A 23,501-nucleotide genomic window follows, 5' to 3' on the forward strand; every position below is an offset into this window, starting at 1 on the left:
AGGGAGAAACCACAGCACATCTGCTTCCTTTGAGCAAGTGAATGAGACAGAGGAAAAGAGGTCCTGGTGAAAACATGACTTTCAGAAGTTACATCGGAGCCTTCCAGGAAGAAGTGGCAATCAGAGCCAGAAGCTTGAAGTGTGGCGAGGAATCAGAGGGGCTGGACTGGAAGCTGGCTTCCTTATCCGGCCACGGCCTCAGGAACAAGGCAGCTGCAGGCTGTCTTAACCCCGGTCAGCAACGTGGCCTTGGCAGACTGAACATGGAAGGTGATTTGGGGAGGGCCTAAATTTTCCTACATGCCTCTCTCCATGCCCACCCAAATCCATATGGCCAAGAGTGAGCTTGGTACTCCACCCTGATAGCTTTAAGGGGAAAGAGCAGGTGCCCTAAAATTTCCATTAGACATAACAAACCTGTGGGTATACCTTACATCTATTAGGATAAGAAAGTTGTAAAATCTGTTTTAAAATTCATGCAAAATTCATACATGTCTGTTTTAATGCTATAGTGTTTTCTCTGTACTTGATTTTCTTTTGTTCTCTGGTCATGTTGTTTTTGAAAATTTTCAGCTTTTGCTTTACAGAAGGAAAAAGAAAGGGATTTCTGCAGATCTAGGCCAAGGTAGCTGGGGAGATGAGAATACATCAGGGGCCAGATAAAGTTCTATCAAGGGCAGCCCCCAGTTCCGGAGCTGGGAAGAGTCTTTGAGGTTGAGGCAAGTGGAGGATGAAAACCCAGAACTAGAAGCTGAGAGCTTCATTACTTTCCATGAGTCTGTCTCCAGCTCTCTCCATTGAGTAGGTGATGGTCTTCTAGCAGCCTGTTAGCCACATAGCGTTCATCTGCAATAGGCCACATTCTGCTGTACAGTGCTACAGTCATCTCAAAGACCACACCATGAAAACCACTGTGGTAGACATATGGCATGTTAAAATGTTAATTAGGCCAGCCACGGTGGCTCCCACCTGTAATCCCAGCACTTTGGGAGGCCGAGGCGGGTGGATGGAGAAGTCAGGAGTTCAAGACCAGCCTGACTAACACGGTAAAACCCCGTCTCCACTAAAATATAAAAATCAGCCAGGTATGGTGGCGCACGCCTGTAATCCCAGCTACTCAGGAGACTGAGGCAGGAGAATCACTTGAACCCAGGAGGCAGAGGTTGCAGTGAGCTGAGATCGCGCCACTGTACTCCAGCCTGGGTGACAGAGCAAGACTGTGTCTCAAAATAATAATAATAATAATAATAACAATAATCATAATAAGACTGGGCACGGTGGCTCACACCTGTAATCCTAGCACTTAGGGAGGCCAAGGCTGGCGGAACACTTGAGGTCAGGAGTTCAAAACCAGCCAGGCCAACAAGGCGATACCCTGTCTCTACTAAAAATACAAAAAAATTAGCCAGGCATGGTGGTGTGTGCCTGTAAACCCAGCTATTCAGGAGGCTGAGGCAAGAGAATTGTTTGAACCAGGGAGGCGGAGGTTGCAGTGAGCCGAGATCATACCACTGCACTCAAGCCTGGGTGACAGAGCAGGACTCTGTCTCAAAATAAAATAATAATAATAATTAATCATGGTTTTCATCTAATCTAAGACATCATCAATCATAAGAAGCATCATTATTTTATGTATCACTTAGAAAAAACTTCTGACAAGTAATCATGGCATGCCATAAGATGCATCCCAAAATGAGAAATCTTAAAATGTGAAAAACATGCATCTCAGAACTGGTAATATGCTGATGTTTTCAATTAGTCTTCAAGCCATTTTCCAATTACAGTGTTTTCCACTCAAGTTTGAAACCCCCAGTAAAGGCAGAAATGAGGCTCTCTTCCCCTGAAACCTCCCATTAAGGCAGAAATGAGCCTGGCTTTCCCTGAATTCCTAGAGTTCTACAAAAGAAATGTTAAATCCTGGTACCTCCATTAATTCTAACTTTGCCTCCGGGGAGAAGGTGCAACCCTTCCTATGGACTTTGCTTGTACTACCTTTGTAATCTATCATATTCTGTTGTTTCTGGTAACCATTTACACGTATGACAATAGATTTTAAGTTCATCAAAGGCAAGGATGGTATTTTATATATTCCCAAGTTTTAAGAGTGCATTTTAAAAAAGATCTGGGCCAGGTGCAGTGGCTCACGCTGTAATCCCAACACTTTAGGAGGCTGAGGAGGGTGGATCACCTGAGGCCAGCACTTCAAGACCAACATGGCCAACATGGTGAAACCCCATCTCTACTAAAAATACAAAAATTAGCCGGGCGTGGTGGCACGTGCCTGTAATCCCGGCTACTCGAGAGGCTGAGGTACTAAAATTGCTTGAAGCCGGGAGGTGGAGGTTGCAGTGAGCCAAGATTGTGCCACTGCACTCCAGCCTAGGCGACAGAGTGAGACTCTGTCTCAAAAAAAAAAAAAGAAATATTTGTAATTCCATGAGTTCTCACACTAAGTATTTCTTTTTTGTGTCCTGCCTTGTTTTCAAAAGGATTTTATGTGGTTTACAGAGGTACACCTGATAGCACAGCAAGTAAAATACATATGAGGAAAATCCTCAGTATAAAAATTGAGGCCGGGCATGGTGGCTCACGCCTGTAATTCCAGCACTTTGGGAGGCTGAGACCAGTGGATCACTTGAGGTCAGGAGTTTGAGACCAGCCTAGCCAACATGGCGAAACCCTGTCTCTACAAAAAAAAAAAAAAAAAAAAAAAAAAAAAAAAAAAAAAAAAAAAATTAGCTGGGCATGGTGGTGCATGCCTATAGTCTCAGCTACTTGAGAGCCTGAGGTAGGAGTATTGCTTGAGCCTGGGAGGTAGAAGTTGCAGTGAGCCCAGATCACACAACTGCACTCCAGCCTGGGTGACAGAGGGAGACCCTGTCTCAAAACAAAAGCAAAACAAATCAGGACAAAGGGGAAATGAAAGTAGTGAAATTGGGTGTAACCAGGAGTAAGCTGTAACTTAAAAGCATTCTGTAAGATCCTGTTAACAGAAATAAGCCCAAATTTGGCTCTGAGCTTGCTAGCAGTCAAAGGGAGAAGGGAAACACGAGCAGTTATAAGACTGGGTCCATATAATAAAAACTAATTGCTCAGCTGACGGTACACCCTGCTTGTGTGCACCTGGCTAGTGTGTATTCTTTAACCTTTCATTTCTGCATATTTCCAGATCCTGACTTACAGCTTGGATAATGGTAGGCCAGTAATTCTCAGACTTTTTCGTCTTGGAAGTCTTTTATGCTTTTTAAAAACTTTTTTTTTTTGAAACAGGGTTTCACTCTGTCACCCAGGCTGGAGTACAGTAGCATGAACATGGCTCACTGCAGCCTCAACCTCCCAGGCTTAAGCAATCTTCCCACCTCAACCTCTCAAGTAGCTGGGACTACATATATGTACCTCCAAACCTGGCTAATTTTCAAATTTTTTTTGTAGAGAGAGGGTCTCACTCTTTGCCCAGGCTAGTCTTGTTCTCAAACTGCTGGCCTTAAGTGATCCTTCCTCTTCAGCCTCCCAAAGTGCTGGGATTACAGGCGTGAGCCACACAGTGCCCAGCCTTAAAAACAGTGGCTCATACCTGTAATCCCAGCACTTTGGGAGGCTGAGGCAGAAAGACTGCTTTAGCCCAGGAGTTTGAGACCAGCCCAGACAATATATTAAGACTTGTCTTGATTTAAAAAAAAAAAAAAAAAACTGGCCAGGGGAGGTGGCTCATGCCTGTAATCCCAGCACTTTGGGAGGCTGAGGCAGGTGGATCACCTCAGGTCAGGAGTTCGAGACCAGCCTGACCAACATGGAGAAACCCTGTCTTTACTAAAAATACAAAATTAGCTGGGTGTGGTGGCACATGCCTGTGATCCCAGCTACTCAGGAGACTGAGGCAGGAGAATCATTCGAACCCGGGAGGCGGAGGTTGCGGTGAGTTGAGATCGCACCATTGCACACCAACCTGGGCAACAAGGGCAAAACTCCATCTCAAAAAAACAAACAAGGCTGGGCACAATGGCTCACACCTATAACCCCAGCACTTTGGGAGCCTGAGGCAGGCGGATCACAAGGTCAGGAGATCGAGACCATCCTGGCTAACACGGTGAAACCCCGTCTCTACTAAAAATACAAAAAATTAGCTCAGTGTGGTGGCAGGCACCTGTAGTCCCAGCTACTTGGGAGGCTGAGGCAGGAGAATGGCATGAACCCGGGAGGTGGAGCTTGCAGTGAGCCGAGATCGCACCACCGCACTCCAGCCTGGGCGACAGAGCGAGACTCCATCTCAACAAACAAACAAAAAAGAATTTACAGAAGAGTCAGAAAACACAGAGTTCCCATATACCCTTCACCCACTTTGTCTAATGTTAACATTGTATATAACCACAGTACACTATCCAACTAAGAAACTAAGATTGTTATAATACTACTAACTAATTTGGATTTCACTGGCTTGTCCTACCAATGTACTTTTTTTTTTTCTTTTTGAGACAGAGTCTCACTCTATAGCCCAAGTGAGTTGCACTTGAGCCCAAGTGCAGTGGCGCAATCTCAGCTCACTGTAATCTCTACCTCCCAGGCTCAAGTGATTCTCATGCCTCAGCCTCCCGAGTAGCTGGGACTACAGGCACACACCACCACACCTGGCTAATTTTTTGTATTTTAGTAGAGGTGGGGTTTCACCATATTGCCCAGGGTGGTCTCGAATTCCTGAGCTCAGACGATCCATCTGCCTCAGCCTCCCAAAGTGCTGGGATTACAGGCATGAACCGCTGCACCTGGCCACTAATGTTCCAGGATCATTAAACTTTTCTCTTTTTTTTTTTTTTTTTGAGCTAGAGTCTTGCTCTGCTGTCTAGAATGGAGTGCAGTGGCGCAATCTTGGCTCACTGCAACTTCCACCTCCTGGCTTCAAGAGATTCTCCTGCCTCAGCCTCCTGAGTAGCTGGTTATTACAGGCACCCGCCACCATGCCTGACTAATTTTTGTATTTTTAGTAGAGATAGGGTTTCACCATGTTGGTCAGGCTGGTCTCAAACTCCTGACCTCAAGGGATCCACCTGTCTCAGCCTCTCAAAGTGCTGGGATTGGCTGGGTGTGGTGGCTCATGCCTGTAGTCCCAGCACTTTGGGAGGCCAAGGCAGGTGGATCCCTTGAGATCAGGAGTTCGAGACCAACCTGACCAACATGGTGAAACTCTGCCTCAACTAAAAATACAAAAATTAGCCGGGCAAGGTGGCGGGCACCTGCAATCTCAGCTCCTTGGGAGGCTGAGGCAGGAAAATTGCTTGAATCTGGGAGCCAAGATTGCGCCACTGCACTCCAGCCTGGGCAACAGAGCGAGACTCTGTCTTTAAAAAAAAAAAAAAAAAAGGCCGGGCGCGGTGGCTCAAGCCTGTAATCCCATCACTTTGGGAGGCCGAGATGGGCAGATCACGAGGTCAGGAGATCAAGACCATCCTGGCTAACATGGTGAAACCCCGTCTCTACTAAAAAAATACAAAAATCTAGCTGGGCGAGGTGGCGGGCGCCTGTAGTCCCAGCTACTCTGGAGGCTGAGGCAGGAGAATGGCGTAAACCCGGGAGGCGGAGCTTGCAGTGAGCTGAGATCCGGCCACTGCACTCCAGCCCGGGCGACAGAGCGAGACTCTGTCTCAAAAAAAAAAAAAAAAAAAAAAAAGTGCTGGGATTACAGGCATGAGCCACTGTGCCTGGCTAGTTCTTTTTTTTTTTTTTTTTTTTGAGACGGATTCTGGCTCTGTCACCCAGGCTGGAGTGCAATGGCAAGATCTCAGCTCACTGCAACCTCTGCCTCCTGGGTTCAAGCGATTCTTCTGCCTCAACCTCTGTAGTAGCTGGGACTACAGGCGCACACCACCAAGCCCAGCTAATAATTTTTGAGATGGAGTTTCACTCTTGTTGCCCAGGCTGAAGTACACGATCTCGGATCACTGCAACCTCCACCTCCCACGTTCAAGTGATTCTCCTGCCTCAGCCTCCCGAGTAGCTGGGATTACAGGCGCCCGCCACCACATCCAACTAATTTTTTGTCATTTTAGTAGAGATGGAGGTTTCACCATGTTGGCCAGGCTGGTCTTGAACTCCTGACCTCAGGTGATCCACCCGCCTCAGCCTCCCAAAGTGCTCGGATTACAGGTGTGAGCCACTGTTCCCGGCTTAATTTTTGTATTTTTAGTAGAGATGGGGTTTCACCATATTGGCCAGGCTGGTCTTGAACTCCCAACCTCATGATCTGCCCACCTCGGTCTCCCAAAGTGCTGGGATTACAGGCTTGACCCACCGCACCCAGCCAGTTCTTTACACTTTTAAAAATTATTAAGGCCTTTATTAGCCAGGAGTGGTGGTAGGTGCTTGTAATCCCAGCTACTCGGGAGGCTGAGGCAGGAGAATCGCTTGAACCTGGGAGGTGGAGGTTGCAGTGAGCTGAGATCGTGCCACTGCACTCCAGCCTGGTCAATGGAGCGAGACTCTGTCTCAAAAAAAAAAAAAAAAAAATTATTGAGGCCTTCAAAAGCTTTTGTTTATCTAAGTGATCCCTATTGGTACTTTAGTATCATATTAGATACTAAAATGAAGAGTAAATTAAAATATTTATTTATTAACAATAAATAGCCCATTTCATGTTAATATAAATACATTTAAATGAAAATAGGCATATGTTCAAAATAAAGACCGAAAAGAGTGGCATTGCTTTACATTTTTTCAAATATCTCTAACAGCTGAATTTTGTACCTGCTTCTGCACTGAGTCTATTGCAATAGCAGACATCATGTAGCTTCTGGAAAATTCCATGGAACATTTGTGAGAAAATAAGAATGAAAAAGGCAAACAACATCTTGGTATTAATTATGAAAATAGTTTTGACATAGCAGACCCCTGAAAAGGTCTGGGAGACCACTTTGAGAACCATGGTGGCATAGCATGCTTAAAATGTTAATTCAAATGTTTAGATTTCCAAAGCCTTGTTTTTCTTAGTCTGGCTAATGTCTTTCAGACTCTGGCCCCATCAGCATTTGATGTGAGTTTGTATAAGACTGTGGCTGCGAGCCCGAGGCTCTGCAAGCCTGTGTCATGACTGCTCCACTTCCCCTGGCACAACAAGGAAGCGTTCACTATTCTTTGAGCAAGCCAGGTGGGATGGTTCACACCTGTAATCCCAGCACTTTAGGAGGCCCGAGGTGGGCAGGTGGATCTCTTGCACAAAGGAGTTTGAGACCAGCCTGGGCAACATGGCAAAACCCCATCTCGACAAAAAATAGAAAATTTAGCGGGGCGTAGTGGTGCACACCTGTGGTCTCAGCTACTCGGGAGGCTGAGGTGTGAGAATCACTTGAGCCCAGGAAGTTGAGGCTGCAGTGAGTCGTGTTGGCGCCATTGCACTCCAGCCTGGGTCACAGAGTAAGACCCTGTCTCAAAAACAAAAACAAAACACAAAAACCGGGATAAGCATCACAGATATGACCTGAAACCACTAATGTCCAATCCCAAGAGCTGGCCCCTTCTCGTTCTCACCTTCCGTCACCACAGGTTCACAGCAGGTTCATGGTCACCTGGAGCACATTGGGCCCAAGAAAAGAAGTATTTCCCCCACCACCGCCAGCACATCCAGGATACTAAGCGAACTCCTCCACGACCATAAGGCCCAGGGGTGGGTACCAGCTAACTCCACTTTCATCCTGCATGTATTCTTTCTTTCCTTCTTTCCTTCTTTCCTTCTTTCCTTCTTTCTTTCTTTCTTTCTTTCTTTATTTTTTGAGACGGAGTCTCGCTCTGTCGCCCGGGCTGGAGTGCAGTGGCCGGATCTCAGCTCACTGCAAGCTCCACCTCTCGGGTTTATGCCATTCTCCTGCCTCAGGCTCCCGAGTAGCTGGGACTACAGGCACCCGCCACCTCGCCCAGCTCGTTTTTTTGTATTTTTTAGTAGAGACGGGGTTTCACTCTTAGCCAGGATGGTCTCGATCTCCTGACCTCGTGATCCGCCCGTCTCGGCCTCCCAAAGTGCTGGGATTACAGGCTTGAGCCACCGCGCCCGGCCTTCCTGCATGTATTCTTAATCAACCCAGTTTAATTGTCCAGCCAGATTTCCTAAGGTATAGCTACTCTCTCTAACTTCAAAAGGAGATGCTGTAAGGAATCAACCATACTCCATTGTGAGAATCTGCTTTTCCCATGGCCTCCTTCCCCTTGTCACCTATCTGGCAATCTGGAAGGACAAACTGGACATGTGTAGCCTCTTCCTCTCCCTTTTTCCTGTTGGGAGCTGGCCTACCACTCCCTCCTCTATGTAGTAAGGTTTATAGGCCTGTCTGTCTCGTTTTAGGGTTAAGTCTTTTAGAGGATTAGGAAGTCATTTGCTCACAGAGTCTCTGACTTCTGCCAGGTGTCGTGGCTCACACCTGCAATCCCAACTACTCAGGAGGCTGAGGCGGGAGGATCGCCTCAGCTCAGGAGTTCAAGACAAGCCTGGGCAAAATAGTGAGACTCTGCCTCAAAAAAAATTTTTTTTTCAAAAAAATATAATCTCTGCCCTCCAACCTAGCCTTTGTCAGTAGTAAAGGTGACATTTTAGTCTCCATCTGCTGCCTCCTTATTCTTATATCTTAATTGCTTCAGAACCCTGGTGAGGAATAAGGGCACCATTACAATGCCCCTCAAAGACCCCAACATGGTCATATAGGTAAGCATCAGCAATTTTAGGTCACTGATGAGAAGACAGTTATTAAAGGTGTTCTAAAGTTTAAAAATTTGCTTTGACTATTCTCTTCAGGAACTTTAAACACTTTTTTTTTTTTTTTTTTTTTGAGACACAGTCTTACTCTGTTGCCAAGGCTGGAGTGCAGTGGCATGATCTTGGCTCACTGCAGCCTCCACCTCTCAGGTTCAAGCGATTCTCCTGCCTCAGCCTCCTGAGTAGCTGGGATTACAGGTATCCGCCACTACAACTGGCTAATTTTTGTATTTGTAGTAAAGATAGGGTTTCACCATATTGGCCAGGCTGGTCTCAAACTCCTGACCTCAAGTGATCCACCCACCTTGGCCTCCCAAAGTGCCAGGATTACAAGTGTGGGCCACAGAGCCTGGCCTAATACTACTTAATTTTTTATCAAACACTCTGGTGCTTGTAGACAATCTCCTTTAGGGAAAGAACTGCTTTCAGGAAAATATTTTAATAAGTTACCTGTAATAAAAGTGAGAGGCCTTGAAGGAAGGAAAAAGAGAATATATATGCTGCCTCTTTATGGGAAAACATGAGGGATTTGTCACTTATTTTTTCCTACTGATGGGGAGTGGGGCTAAGGAAGAAAGAGAGAGAAGAGCCAGTGAGCTGGTCTGAGTTGGGGACTGTGGGAAGTCACGGTGGGTGACTGACGATATTTTAAGCACAGGGACACTCGGAGTTTAATCTGAAGTTCCATTGCTGTGATGTAATCCACTCTCTTCCTTCCCATGTGTCATCAGTGATTATGACAATACAAACATCAGCAGAAATCTTGGGGACGGTTTGGGATTCCCTAGAGGGTATGTGCCAACGTTCTCTGCCCTTCAGGTCTTTGTTCTGAAGCAGTATTTCTGGCAGATTGCTGGACGAATATTCTGTCCATTGCAGATCATGAAATAATTTTATCTGTGGATCAATCCAGACCACAGGAAGCTGTGAGTTATGACTTCATTACAGAAAAAATAAAGAAACAAAAAGAAAGCTGTGAGGCAGGAGCCCTTTGTTCCGTCCACTAGTAGACTTATTTTTACTGAATGGAATATGAAAGTTAGGCCTACACTGAAGAAAGTTATAAGAAATGGGCTGGGCACAGTGGTTCACGCCTGTAACCCCAGCACTTTGGGAGGCCAAAGCGGGCAGATCACGAGGTCAGGAGATGGAGACCATCCTGGCTAACACAGTGAAACCCCGTCTCTACTAAAAATACAAAAAATTAGCCAGTGTGGTGGCATATACCTGTAATCCCAGCCACTTGGAGGCTGAGGCAGGAGAATCGCTTGAACTTGGGAGGCAGAGGTTGCAGTGAGCTGACATCACCCCACTGCACTCCAGCCTGGGTGTCAGAGCGAGACTCCGTCTCAAAAAAAAAAGAAAGAAAAGGAAAAAGATATAAACCGGCCAGGCGTGGTGGCTCACGCCTGTAATGCCAGCACTTTGAGTGGCCAAGGCAGGCAGATCACGAGGCCAGGAGTTCAAGACCAGCCTGACGAACACGGTGAAACCCTGTCTCTACTAAAAATATAAAAAGTAGTTGGGTGTGGTGTCGCATGCCTGTAATCCCAGGTACTCAGGAGGCTGAGGCAGGAGAATCGCTTGAACCTGGTAGGTGGAGGTTGCAGTGAGCTGAGATCACACCACTGCACTCCAGCCTGGGCGACAGAGCGGGGGAAGGGAAGGGAAGGGAGGGGAGGGGAGGGGAGGGGAGGGGAGGGGAAGGGAAGGGAAGGGGCCGGGCACGGTGGCTCAAGCCTGTAATCCCAGCACTTTGGGAGGCTGAGACGGGCGGATCACGAGGTCAGGAGATCAAGACCATCCTGGCTAACATGGTGAAACCCCGTCTCTACTAAAAAATACAAAAAACTAGCCGGGCGAGGTGGCAGGCGCCTGTAGTCCCAGCTACTCAGGAGGCTGAGTCAGGAGAATGGCGTAAACCCGGGAGGCAGAGCTTGCAGTGAGCTGAGATCTGGCCACTGCACTCCAGCCTGGGCCACAGGGCAAGACTCTGTCTCAAAAAAAAAAAAAAAAAAAAAAAAAGAAAAGAAAAGAAAAGAAAAGAAAAGGAATAAGCCACAGGAAACCCATTACTAAATTCACTGTAGGGGTTTTGTTGAGACTAAATCATATAATGAGGGCCCATGAAAGAAATGCCTTGTGTGAAGTCTACCTATGCCAACTGTGCAGGACTTGATGACACATCCTTTGATATCATCCTTACCCCTGGCTTCACCTTACTGTCTTATTTGTATTTTCGGTTTGCACCAATGGCCTCCTTAATGTTTGAGGGAGCTGTGCTACATAGAACTCTAAAAACTGCTAGCAATAATTTTTCAAGCAAGGCAAAGCATAATGAAAAAAAATTAATACGCTTTCCAAATTCTGTTATCTCTAATTCCCACCTCACTACACTCTTCACTTGAAAACGTGGAAAGTAAAAAGATAATTTATCTTCCTCCTGCGTCATGTTGGCAAGCATCCACCCAACCCCTCTTCACTACTCCCAAATAAGGACTTGCTGATATTTTTAGTAAAACAATTTATAGGTCCATTTTTCAAAAATCAAGCTAGTTCACCCGTGTGTGTGCTCATGCACACACACTCACACTCACATACTGCTTAAGTGATCAGAAAACCCAGCCATACAATTTATTTATTTATTTATTTATTTTTAAAAGTAGAGGCGGGGTCTTACTACATTGCCCAAGCTGGTATTGAAACCCTGGGCTCAAGCTATCCTTTTGCCTCAGCCTCCCAAAGTGCTGGGATTACAGGCATGAGCCACTGCACGGGGCCAGCAATGTATGCATGGCCCTCCCTTAGCTTGTTTCAGGTATACATGCTTATTTCTTTAGTGCATTTTCCTTATATATTGTTTATACATGATATAAATACTTCCACATACTTGATTTGCATTACTATGTTTGGTATCTGTGAGAAAAATAATATTTTGGATATTCGAAACATTATTGGGGCAAATATCCAAGCATTAACAATTAATGCTATAGTTCCCCTTTGATCACTCACTTTTCCCCAGCTGCCTCCCAGAATTAGCCACTGTTAACAGTTTGATGCATAATCTTCTAGATTCTCATGTTTGCTTTTGTAAATATATACACATATCTAGAGCAGTCTATTGGTTTTCGTCATGTGTATGTGGGTGTTAAGTGAAGGAGTGCTGTACAGGTTGTACTGTTCTACAACTTGCTTTTTTGATTTAACTATGTCTTAGGCCACTTTTCTTCCTCTCAGGGAAGAGCTCTTTTCTATGTTTTTTTTTTTTTTTTTTTTTTTTTTTTTCGGGGGGGAGGGTTGTTTGTTTTGTTTTGTTTTTGAGACGGAGTCTCATTCTGTCACCCAGGCTGGAGTGCAGTGGCATGATCTTGGTTCACTGCAACCTCTACTTCCCAGGTTCAAGGGACTCTTGTGCCTTAGCCTCCCAAGTAGCTGAGATTACAGGTACATGCCACCAGGCTCAGCCAATTTTTTGTATTTTTAGTAGAGACGGGGTTTTGCCATGTTGGCCAGACTGGTCTCGAACTCCTGACCCGAAGTGATTTGCCCACCCTGGCCTCCCAAAGTGCTGGGATTACAGGCATGAGCCACCGCACCCAGCCATAGGCATGGTTTCATCCACTGGGAATACAACTGTGAGCAAAAAACTCTCTTTACCTCCATGGCACTTACATTGTCTGGAGGGGAGACAGAAAATAAAATAAGTATAAGAAAATAACATGTTGGGGCCAGGCATGGTGGCTCACACCTGTAATGTCAGCACTTTGGGAGGCTGAGGCGGGTGGATCACCTGAGGTCGGGAGTTCGAGACCAACCTGACCAACATGCAGAAACCCTGTCTTTACTAAAACTACAAAATTAGCCGGGTGTGGTGGCGCATGCTTCTAATCCCAGCTACTAGGGAGGCTGAGGCAGGAGAATCACTTGAACCTGGGAGGTGGAAGTTTCAGTGAGCCAAGATTGCGCAATTGCACTCCAGCCCAGGCAACAAGAGCAAAACTCCATCTCAAAAAAAAAAAAAAAAAGAAAAAAGAAAAAGAACATGTTGGTTAATGATTAGTCCCACAAAGAAAAATTTGGGATAAAAGAAAAGCCAGGCATGGCGGCTCATGCCTGTAATCTCAGCACTTTTAAAGGCCAAGGTGGGCGGATCACTTGAGGCCAGGAGTTCAAGACCAGCACAGGCAACATGGCGAAACCCTGACTTTACCAAAAATAGAAAAATTAGCCAGGCATGGTGGCATGTGTCTGTAGTCCCAGCTACTCGGGAGGCTGAGGAGGGAGGCAGAGGCTGCAATGAGCTGCAATTGCGCCACTTCACAGCCTGGGCAACATAATGAGATCCTGTCTCAAAAGGAAAACAACCAAAAACATAGGGATTTCCAAGAGGCAGGGATTGTAATTTTAAACATGATGGTCAAGGATGGCCTGTGGAGAGAGCAGCAATTTGAGCGAAGTCTATGTCTTTTGTTTCTACAGACAGTAGCTTCTTTTTCAGAGGGAGAGAAAACTGAAGTGTTTTCTTTCTTTTTTTTTTTTTTTTTTTTTGAGACAGAGTCTTGCTCTGTCACCCAGGCTGGAGTACAGTGGCGCGATCTCCACTCACAGCAAGCTCTGCCTCCCGGGTTCACGCCATTCTCCTGCCTCAGCCTCCCGAGTAGCTGGGACTACAGGCGCCCGCCACTGCACCCAGCTAATTTTTTGTATTTTTAGTAGAGACAGGGTTTCACCGTGTCAGGATGGTCTCGATCTCCTGGCCTCGTGATCCGCCCGCCTCGGCTTCCCAAAGTGCTGGGATTACAGGCGTGAGCCACTGCGCCTGGCTGAGGTGTTTTCAACGAATTTTTTTTTTTCCATAGAGATGGGGTCTCGCTATGTTGCCCAGACTGGTCTCAAACTCTGCCTGAAGTGAGCTTCCCACCTTGGCCTGTCCAGGCTGGAGCAGAGTGGCATGATCTAGGCTCACTGCAACCTCCGCCTCCCAGGTTCAAGTGATTCTCCTGCCTCAGGCTTCCCAGTAGCTGGGATTACAGGCGCCTGCCACCGCGCCCAGCTAATTTTTGTATTTTTAACAGAGACAGGGTCTCACCATGTTGGCCAGGCTGGTCTTAAACTCCTGACCTCGGGTGATCCACCCACCGCGCCTTCCAAAGTGCTGGTATTACAGGCATGAGCCACTGCGCCCGGCCGGCTTTTTTTTTTTTTTTTTCTAACTAGTCAAGGACAGTAGTGAAAAAGGTAGGGGAGAAAAATAAATTTTCTGCAATTTCTTTCTTTTTTTTTTTTTTTTTTGAGACAGAGTCTCACTCTGTCGCCCAAGCTAGAGTGCAGTGATGCAATCTCAACTCACTGCAACCTCCACCTCCCAGGTTCAAGCAATTCTCAGGCCTCAACCACCCGAATAGCTGGGACTACAGGCGCCTACCATGATGCCCGGCTAATTTTATTATTTTTAGTAGAGACGAGGTTTCACCATGTTGGGCAGGCTGATCTCAAACTCCTGACCTCAAGTGATCTGCCCAACTTCACTTCCCAAAGTGCTGGGATCACAGGCATGAGCCAGCTCACCCAGCCTGTTCTCAGCAATTTCTTTCCCGCCATGCAGCCCTCCTGCAGTTGCCTCAACTTACTTCCGAGACCTGACTGTTGAGCAGTTTCCTGCTAATATAGGGTCAGAATGATCACACTTCTCTCAGCCCCTACACAGCATGCCAGATCTCCACTTGGCTGTTTTCTCTTTCTGGCAAAAATTGTCCAAATGAGCTAGAGTCAAATATAAGTATTCGCAAAATATTGGGGCCATTAAAAAAAAAAAATCATTTGCTGAAACTGAACAGTTTATGGTGCCAAGTAATAATATTTGAAAAGAAAATTTGCCCAAGTCAATGGATTTCAAAACATTTGACTTATATCCACAGGAAGAAATATATGTGGGATCTAGTACATTCATACATAACATAAATCTAAAACATACCTGGGAGTGGTGGCAGGTGCCTGCAATCCCAGCTACTCAGGGGGCTGAGGCAGGAGAATCACTTGAGCCTGAGAGCCAGAAGTTGCAGTGAGCCGAGATGGCACCACTGCACTCCAACCTGGGCAACAAAGCGAGATTCAGTCACAAAAAATAATAACATAAAATAAAAGTTTCACAAAATACTTACCTTTACTGTGATTCACCTTTATATGTGATTTTTCTTTTCCATTCTATCTGATTTCATTTTAAATAAAGTTGTTCACTATTCACTAAATTATTTCTCAACTGTCTGTTTATTCTCGGGGGTTGGGTGTTCAAGATCTTTTCTTTTCAGAGCCTGCAATTTTATCATTAAACTTTTTGTTGTTTTTTGTAGTTTGAGACAGAGTGGCTCTGTCGCCCAGTCTGGAGTGCAGTGGTGCAATCTCGGCTCACTGCAAGCTCCGCCTCCCAGGTTCAAGTGATTCTCCTGCCTCAGCCTCCCGAGTAGCTGGGATTACAGGCGCCCGCCACTAGGCTCGGCTAATTTTTGTATTTTTAGTAGAGACTAGGTTTCACCATGTTGGCCAGGCTGGTCTCGAACTCCTGACCTCAAGTGATCCACCTGCCTCGGCCTCCCAAAGTGCTGGGATTACAAACGTGAGCCACCGCGCCCGGCCAAAGGCAAGATTTTAATCTAGGGTGCCTTGACTCTAACTTCAGTACTTTTTTTCACCACGACTATATTTTTATAAAGCTTGAAGAAATGTTTCGACCTGAATATGAGATTGGACAGGTGAGACTGATGTTTGAGGGTACTGCATGGGTCAATGATAATATTTCTGAGTAGTTTGGAAATATTAAAACTGAGGAAAATAATTATACTCGCCGGGCGCAATGGCTCACGCCCGTAATCCCAGCACTTTGGAAGGCCGAGGCGGGTGGATTGCCTGAGCTCAGGAGTTTGAGACCAGCATAGCCAACATGGTGAAACCCCGTCTCTACTAAAAATACAAAACAATTGCCCGGGAGTGGTGGCAGGCACCTGCAATCCCAGCTACTCAGGAGGCTGAGGCAGGAGAATCGCCTGAACCCAGGAGTCAGAGGTGGCAATGAGCCAAGATCATGCCACGGCACTCCAGCCTGGGCGATAGAGCAAGACTCCGGCTGGGTGGGGCGGGGGGGAGGGGGTAGAAAATAATTATACTGTAATAATCTGGAAAAAAGTATGTTCACACAGTATTAATGTGTGATAATCATCTCATACATTCCAGAAATGAGGTTTCAGAGAGCCTTCACTGACCATGTGTCATAAGATATCCATTTATTTTCGGATCCCTTTCATCCCATTTTTAGCTTCCTCCCAGTTGCCCAATGTCCCCTGGAGTTTTCTATCCAAGACCCCCATCTTCTTTTTTTTCCCCTTTCACCCCATTTTTAGCTTCCTCCCAGTTGCCCAATGTCCTCTGGAGTTTTCCATCCAAGATCTCCATCTTTTTTTCTTTTTCTTTTTCTTTTCTTTATGATAACGGGGTTTCACTCTTGTTGCCCAGGCTGGAGTGCAATGGCGCGATCTCCGCTCACTGCAACCTCCGCTTCCCCGGTTCAAACGATTCTCCTGCCTCAGCTTCCCGAGTAGCTGGGATTACTGGCGCGTGCCGGGATTACAGGTGTGAGCCACCGCACCCAGTCCCCCCATCTTCTTAAAGGGGTCAATTTCTTGGCTCTTGCATTTTGACTTTTCCATCATTCCAACTGCCATCCTGTGTCCTGCTCTTTCCCAAGGGTTGCATTCTTACTCTGGTGAATGCTATATTACTGGATTTATGAACAATTGTTAATGTATTGTAATTGTCTGATACTTTGATTTACCAAAATGAACACTTCTATGAGAGTAAGACTGGATCGAACTTGTTCACAATTGGGATCTTCGTGCATATCCTAGTTCTAAGGGATACAGAGCACAAAACATTTGTGAAATGGAACAAGCTTTCAGACTTCATACTAGCATATATCTTTGCCTTATGCCAAAGATGTGAGGATGTGACTAAATATTGAAGTTTTGTTTTGTTATTGAGCCAAGGTCTTGCTCTGTCATCCAGACTGGAGCGCGGTGGTGCAATTATAGCTCAGTGTAACCTCCAACTCCTGGGCTGAAGCAATCCTCCCAGCTCAGCTTCCCTAATAGCTGGGATTACAGGCAGGCACCACCGCACCCAGTTAATTTTTAATTTGCGTGTGTGTGTGTGTGTGTGTGTGTGTGTGTGTGTAGAGACAGGGTTTCAGTAGTTGCCTCCCAAAGTTCTGGGATTACAGGCATGAGCTACCATGCAGGACCTGTTTTGTTTCAATACTTAGTAATTCGGTGTAAAGTCCTCCAAAGAACAGGTGGGGCAGGTGGGAAACTCCCTTTGTTTGACCCTCTAGCACCTAAGATAAAATTTCAACTTCATCTTAAAGTGACAACGTACTTTTCCAAGACCAAGTGGGAAACAGTAAAGAGCTAGCTCCGTAGCTGTCCGCCACAGAATGCCACAAGCTTTCAATTAAGGGACAAAATTGGAACACATGGAAACCCTATGCAAACTCCCGTGACATCTTCCCTTCTCTCCAAGTCCCTTCCCACAAACCCTGCGCCCCCCACGATTATTCCCCAGGGGCCGAGCTGGACAACTCGGGTCTCACTACCCGGACTCAGCGCTGCCCCCACAAAGGCGTCCGAAAAACGCCAGGGGTAGATGTGAAAAGTTGTCAGAGGCCCTCGGGCAGTCCCGAGATCTCCCCCAGGCCAGAGGGCCTGACTCTCCCTAAATGCCATGTTCCCCTACATCGGTTGATACTCAGGTTCCCAAAAAAGGGTGGAACCTAGGCTGGACAAGGCGCAGGGCGAAAGTTTAATTTCTCTGAGCCCCACCTAGCCCCCAGCACCTCTCCGGGTAGCCCAGTGGGGTAGGGAGGAGCCGGGTCCATCAGACTCCGCTTCCCCCGCTCCGCCCACACAGGGATAGGGAGCACCCCAAGAGTTGGCCTCCTCCCACGCTGCGCGCGCACCTATCCGCCCCCACCCCCACCTACTACCGTGTCCAGTGTAACAGAACCTTGTGTCTCCGCGTCAAGTCCCCGGATGCTCACCTCCCCGACTCGCCCCCGCTGTGGCCCCGCCCCCGCGCGGCTCTTCGTGCCACGTCACCGCCTGCGTCGCTTCCGGAGGCGCAGCGGACGATGACGTAGAGGGACGTGCCCTCTATATGAGGTTGGGGAGCGGCTGAGTCGGCCTTTTCCGCCCGTTCCCCCCTCCCCCCGAGCGCCGCTCCGGCTGCATCGCGCTCGCTCCGAGTTTCGGGCTCCTGCTAAGCTAGCGCCGCCGTCGTCTCCCTTCAGTCGCCGTCATGATTATCTACCGGGACCTCATCAGCCGTGAGTCCTCACTGCACTATCCTTACTGCAGCACATGGGGGTCTGGGGTGCGGGTGGGGGCGGGGAAGGCGCCGGGGTCGCGGGTCCAGGGAACTCCGACGGCCTTAGCCGAGCGCGGAGGGATCGGTGCCCGGGGCTCGCGCCCGGCTCTGTTGCGCTCGGGAGAGGCAGAAACCGCGTGCGGCCGCCGGCGCGGGAAATGCGGGAAATGGCGCCGGGCGCGCGGTGACGGGCGGCTGTGTGTATCCGGCAGACGATGAGATGTTCTCCGACATCTACAAGATCCGGGAGATCGCGGACGGGCTGTGCCTGGAGGTGGAGGGGAAGGTGAGTCGGTCGGGCCTGCGCGTGGGGGAGGCCGGGCCGAGCAGGCTCGGGTTTCCGCCGCTCCCCCGCCTGAGGTTGTGCAATCCTCCCCGCCGCCTCCTGGCGGAGGAGACGCTCTTTCCGGGCTTGGGTTTTTCTAGAAAACTGGAGGCGGAGCTGATCCTGGAAATAGGCCCGCCGCCTCGGCGCCCATCCTCCTGGGGTTGTCCGGGACACGATGCCTCCGGCTTAGGAGTCCCGAGCCCTTTCGTGTGTGCCGGGTCGCTACTTATCAACCAGAGGCACCACAGGCCCGCAACTGGAAACAACTTTTAATGAACAACTTTTTTTGTTCTGGCCAACAGACAACTCTTAAGTTGGGCCATTTTGAGAAATCCACGGGTCACAACTTTATTCCCAAAATGGTGCTTTTTTGATTTTCAGCAAGAACGAAGAATACTTCTTATCCGTGAACTATTGGCATGGAAGGTGCTTTGGATGTGTTTGTGTCTTTTGCAACTCTATTGCTTTTTCTTAATGCAGATGGTCAGTAGGACAGAAGGTAACATTGATGACTCGCTCATTGGTGGAAATGCCTCCGCTGAAGGCCCAGAGGGCGAAGGTACCGAAAGCACAGTAATCACTGGTGTCGATATTGTCATGAACCATCACCTGCAGGAAACAAGTTTCACAAAAGAAGCCTACAAGAAGTACATCAAAGATTACATGAAATCGTAAGTGATATTGGCAGTACCTAGCTAATGTCTAGAATTTTAAGGGATTTAAAGATGGGCTAACTCTTGAGGTTCTTTCGCAGTGGATGGGTATACTTTTGTGAAAGTCTTTGCCTTTTTATTAATGAGTTCACTGAAAAGAATGGTTGGTTTTCTATAATGTGAGCATACTGAAGCCTGCAGTCTGGTTCCTTTTAGAATTAGAATAGTACTTTGAAAATAGTCAACAAGAAATGTAAACATTCTTGAAGGACACCTTCTGTGAACTAGTAATGTCTTAACAGCTGGTTGCCTTTTTCAATGTTGTCTTTTTTTAAGCCTGGGTATTTTTTACTTTAAAAATTGATTTTACTGAAAATTCAGTATTTCAACCTGCTAATGAAATGTTGTTTTAGAATCAAAGGCAAACTTGAAGAACAGAGACCAGAAAGAGTAAAACCTTTTATGACAGGGGCTGCAGAACAAATCAAGCACATCCTTGCTAATTTCAAAAACTACCAGGTAAATACCTTAAGTATTTGGATCAAAGGATTGTACAATTTTAACTTCAAGAGCAAAAATTAAGTTGATTAATCTTCAATTCTATACTAGTATTCAAGGTGTAGAAAGTGGCTTTCCCAGCTCTCAGGTGTTTCCAAATCCTGTCTTCTTGATTGAAAATTTGCTTCCCAGATGACATTTCCCAGTTTTTCTTCTCCTGAATTGCTTAACCACCTGAGTGTTCTTTGTTTTCTGTTTACAATTCTCATGTGTCTCGTTGCTACTGGTCCTCCTTCTGATATATCTGAGCTTGTTAATTCTACTTTTGGAAAATATCAGTGGCTTTCCCTTTCCTCTAATTTTTCAGCTTCATGCATTTCCTGGCCATAAGATACTTCCAACCTGTATGGTATATTCTATCACTGTCAGCCTTATGTTCCCTTATAAGCGTGTTCTAGGGTTTGGGATTGTACTTAGGACTGAGAGAGTAAAGGTTTCCAGAAAGCCTGGTGTTCCTGGATTGCTCTGTACATTATTTTTCTATTTAGGTTACTAGTAAGGTGCCTTAACCCAGTGAACAGATGTTTATGATAAGTGGGCATCAGTGCTTTTGGGTACTGGAGTTCACCTGATTTTTATGGTGTTCTAAACCTTCCCTTGTATTGTAGGGAATGGCATATACTTGTATGTAATGGTCTAATTCTAGGTATTTTTTTGCTTCCCAAGTTCTTTATTGGTGAAAACATGAATCCAGATGGCATGGTTGCTCTATTGGACTACCGTGAGGATGGTGTCACCCCATATATGATTTTCTTTAAGGATGGTTTAGAAATGGAAAAATGTGTAAGTACAAGGGGGAGTGGGTTAAAATCAGTAATGTAAAAAAAAAAAGGTATTTTAGATGTGATTTCCAATCGTTTTGTGACACTGAGATAGAATGAGTTTTATAGTGTTCTGAAACATGGATTTAGTTTTTTCTTTGGGGATCAAGAGAATTGTGTTTCATATGTAAAAGATTCTTAGGGTATGAAAAGGCTTAGGACCTTGTTTGTGGAAAACGTTGAGTGCAGATGGGGCATAATAAAGTACAGTTTAGGCTGGGTGTGGTGGCTCACACCTGTAATTTCAGCACTTTGGGAGGCAAAGGTGGGTGGATCACCTGAGATTAGGAGTTCGAGACAAGCCTGGCCAAAATGGCGAAACCCTATCTCTGCTAAAAATACAAAAAATTAGCCAGGCATGGCGGCGGGCACTTGTAATGCCAGCTACTGGAGAGGCTGAGGCAGGAAAATCACTTAAACCTGGGACGGGGGTTGCAGTGAGCCGAGATCCCACCACGGCACTCTAGCCTGGGCGACAGAGTGAAGCGCTGTCTCAAAAAGATAAAGTATAGTTTGAATGCTGAAGGAGATCAAAGAACACGATTGATCTTCCTCTAGATACGGCCTCACTTTCCCTTCACGATCCCGTTTTGTTGTATGTATATGGATCAGTATCTGTTTTTCACTTTGGTTTGCTGATAATTGGCAGCTGATCATTGAAAGCTTAGTGCGGTACTAGCTTTTAAGTAAACAGAGCTGACTGCTGGACTGGTATGCAAATTGCTTTACTAATAGAAATAACTCAGTGTCTCCTATGGAAGGAACTGCTGGAAGCTGTACAGAAACAAAGGCGTTCTTTATCCTAGTTGTCATAGGCTTCTGTATAAATTAGGAAGAAGATAAACATAAGGCTATACTGAACAATCAAGGTCAAGAGTCAACAATAGACAGATTACTTAGAACAGTGTAAGATGACTTACCAAAGGGGTTATTCATAGAGTATCTGAGGTTTTTGTTGGTAGAGCAGGGTGTGGGTGGTACATGCCACAGCCTTCTGGAAAATGAACTACCGCTGATTTGGTAAGGGTGTTCTGCATCCACTGATAGACCTTGAACAATTTACTGTTGTTCTTTTGGTTTGCACTAGGATGCAAAAGAAAAATCCCTGCGCTTTCTGTCTGTCTTTGTGGCGGCCCAGATTGAATTGGGGAATACATCTATAGCCTAGAAATGTAGGCTATGTTAATGGTAAGGTAATTTTTGCAATGTAACGTTTGAAAAATATTAATGTAGTTTTTGTTTTTACAGTAACAAATTTGGCAGCTACTTTGGATCTATCACCTGTCATCGTAACTGGCTTCTGCTTGTCATCCACACAACACCAGGACTTAAGATAAATGGGACTGATGTCATCTTGAGCTCTTCATTTATTTTGACCGTGATTTATTTGGAGTGGAGGCATTGTTTTTAAGAAAAACATGTCATGTAGGTTGTCTAAAAATAAAATGCATTTAAACTCAAATATTTGAGAGAATGCCTTTTAGTTTAATGCATAGTTAAATTCATCCTGTAGTGTTCCTGGAGGAGCTAGAGCCTGGTTGTAGGCTACTACTCATCAATTAACTTCTACAGTGGAGACTACTTCTGGGACTGGAATATAAAAAAGAATCAAAGGTTTTGGTTGTGAGTTGCAATAAAGGGAAAGACCATGCTCATAGCAGTGCCAACATCTGAAGTGTGGAGCCTTACGCATTTCATCACCTACAACGGAAGTAGTTAACTGGAAGAGATTACCAAGAAAATAAAAAGAGACTCATTCAGTGGAAGCAACTTTGTCTCAGCTTATTTAACATAGAGCCAAATCTCTTGGGATGAATGTTAAACTCCCTGTTAACTAGAGCACAGGGACTGGCAAACTAGCCTGTCCGACCACCTGTTTTGTACACTTGAAGGTGGTCGGTTGCCTTTTTAAATGGTTGAGGGGGAAAGAATACCTTGTGGGATATGGAATTTAAGTTCGTGTCCAGTTTTATTGAAACGTGGCTATGCTCATTCATTTGTGGGTTGACTGTGGCTGTTGTGGCTGCATGAGCAGAGTTGTGTCTAAGACTAGAGCCTGTGAGTTTGCCAGCCCGTGATTTAAAAGATGAAGGTACACAGAATGTGGGCTGGCTGGTGAGCAGAGGGTTAAAAATGTTCTCTCTATTGTATCTGAAAACACCGGGTGTGTGAATGAATATGAAAATGCATCTGTTTGACAGACCTGGAGCAGTTACTACCTGCTGCTAAGGTTTCCACTACAGATGCAAGAAAAACATGTCCTTGTGCTTTCCGTCTGTCTAACTGTGGCAGCTGAGATTGAATAGAGGAATACAGGGGAAAAAACGGGAAGAGAATTTTTGAGGAGGGTTGGTCACCCAGGCTTGGAGTGCAGTGGCACAAGCAGCTCACTGTATTCTCTGCCTCCTGGACTCAAGCCATCTTCCCACCTCATCCTCACTAATTGCTGGGACTACAGGCATGCACCCCTATGCCCAGCTAACTTTTGTAGAGACCAAGTATCACTTAATTGCCCAGGGTGGTCTCAACTCCTGAGCTCGAGATCTGCCCACCTCAGCCTCCTAAAGTACAGGCCCAGTGTGGGAGGGGAATTTTCAAAACGTGAGTTGTGGGAAATAGTTCCTACCAGCCTTACCTGGTTGATTGCACTTGGGAAAAAAGGTTAAAAGCAAGCCGGTAACTCTGGTCTGTTTGAACGTGTGAATACAGTGGTTTGAGCGATCTGGAGTTTGCCCTAGTGTCAAAATTCCAGACTATGTCCATAGTGTTCAAAACCTGAGGCAGATATTAATCGTGTTAACCCCCACCCCCGTGATTGGAAACAAACCTAAATAAGTATTGGAAACTTAAAACTTTATAGTAATTTTATATCTTCCCTCTGAAATAAGCAGAGGTCAACTGCTGAGAAGTGGGAGGAGGAGTGAAAAGTTTGAGGAACATAAATGCCTGAAGTGGCTACCAGAGAGAATTGGAGAGACTGCTAGGCAGCACTGAAGGCC

The 23,501-nt window shown here is 46.2% G+C and overlaps 1 protein-coding gene and 2 non-coding genes across 4 annotated transcripts; all 3 read left to right on the forward strand.

Annotated features, from left to right (window-relative positions):
- Positions 1 to 17,774: 17,774 nt before the first annotated feature.
- Positions 17,775 to 22,268, forward strand: TPT1 (tumor protein, translationally-controlled 1). Of its 2 annotated transcripts, XM_010368051.2 has the most exons (6): positions 17,775 to 18,101; positions 18,355 to 18,428; positions 18,951 to 19,141; positions 19,537 to 19,642; positions 20,348 to 20,464; positions 21,751 to 22,268. In XM_010368051.2, the coding sequence occupies exons 1-6, from the start codon at positions 18,074 to 18,076 to the stop codon at positions 21,751 to 21,753; spliced, it is 519 nt and encodes a 172-aa protein (XP_010366353.1). In that variant the 5' UTR covers positions 17,775 to 18,073; the 3' UTR covers positions 21,754 to 22,268. The 2 variants fall into 2 exon arrangements, with proteins under 2 accessions (XP_010366353.1, XP_030777860.1); XM_030922000.1 differs by lacking the exon at positions 18,355 to 18,428 and having other exon boundaries at positions 17,932 to 18,101.
- LOC115894642 lies at positions 21,534 to 21,661 on the forward strand. The gene has a single exon (XR_004054787.1). It is a non-coding gene; the product is annotated as a small nucleolar RNA SNORA31 (small nucleolar RNA).
- A 418-nt stretch (positions 22,269 to 22,686) lies between the features above and the next one.
- LOC115894643 lies at positions 22,687 to 22,820 on the forward strand. The gene has a single exon (XR_004054788.1). It is a non-coding gene; the product is annotated as a small nucleolar RNA SNORA31 (small nucleolar RNA).
- Positions 22,821 to 23,501: the final 681 nt, after the last annotated feature.

Source organism: Rhinopithecus roxellana, chromosome 18, assembly GCF_007565055.1.
Source record: "Rhinopithecus roxellana isolate Shanxi Qingling chromosome 18, ASM756505v1, whole genome shotgun sequence".
NCBI lineage: Eukaryota > Metazoa > Chordata > Mammalia > Primates > Cercopithecidae > Rhinopithecus > Rhinopithecus roxellana.

Coding starts and splice junctions, on each gene's coding strand:
- TPT1 (XM_010368051.2), top strand. CDS start 18,074: ATGATTATCTACCGGGACCTCATCAGCC. Junction 18,102..18,354: donor CTACCGGGACCTCATCAGCC/GTGAGTCCTCAC, acceptor TGTATCCGGCAG/ACGATGAGATGTTCTCCGAC. Junction 19,142..19,536: donor ATCAAAGATTACATGAAATC/GTAAGTGATATT, acceptor ATGTTGTTTTAG/AATCAAAGGCAAACTTGAAG.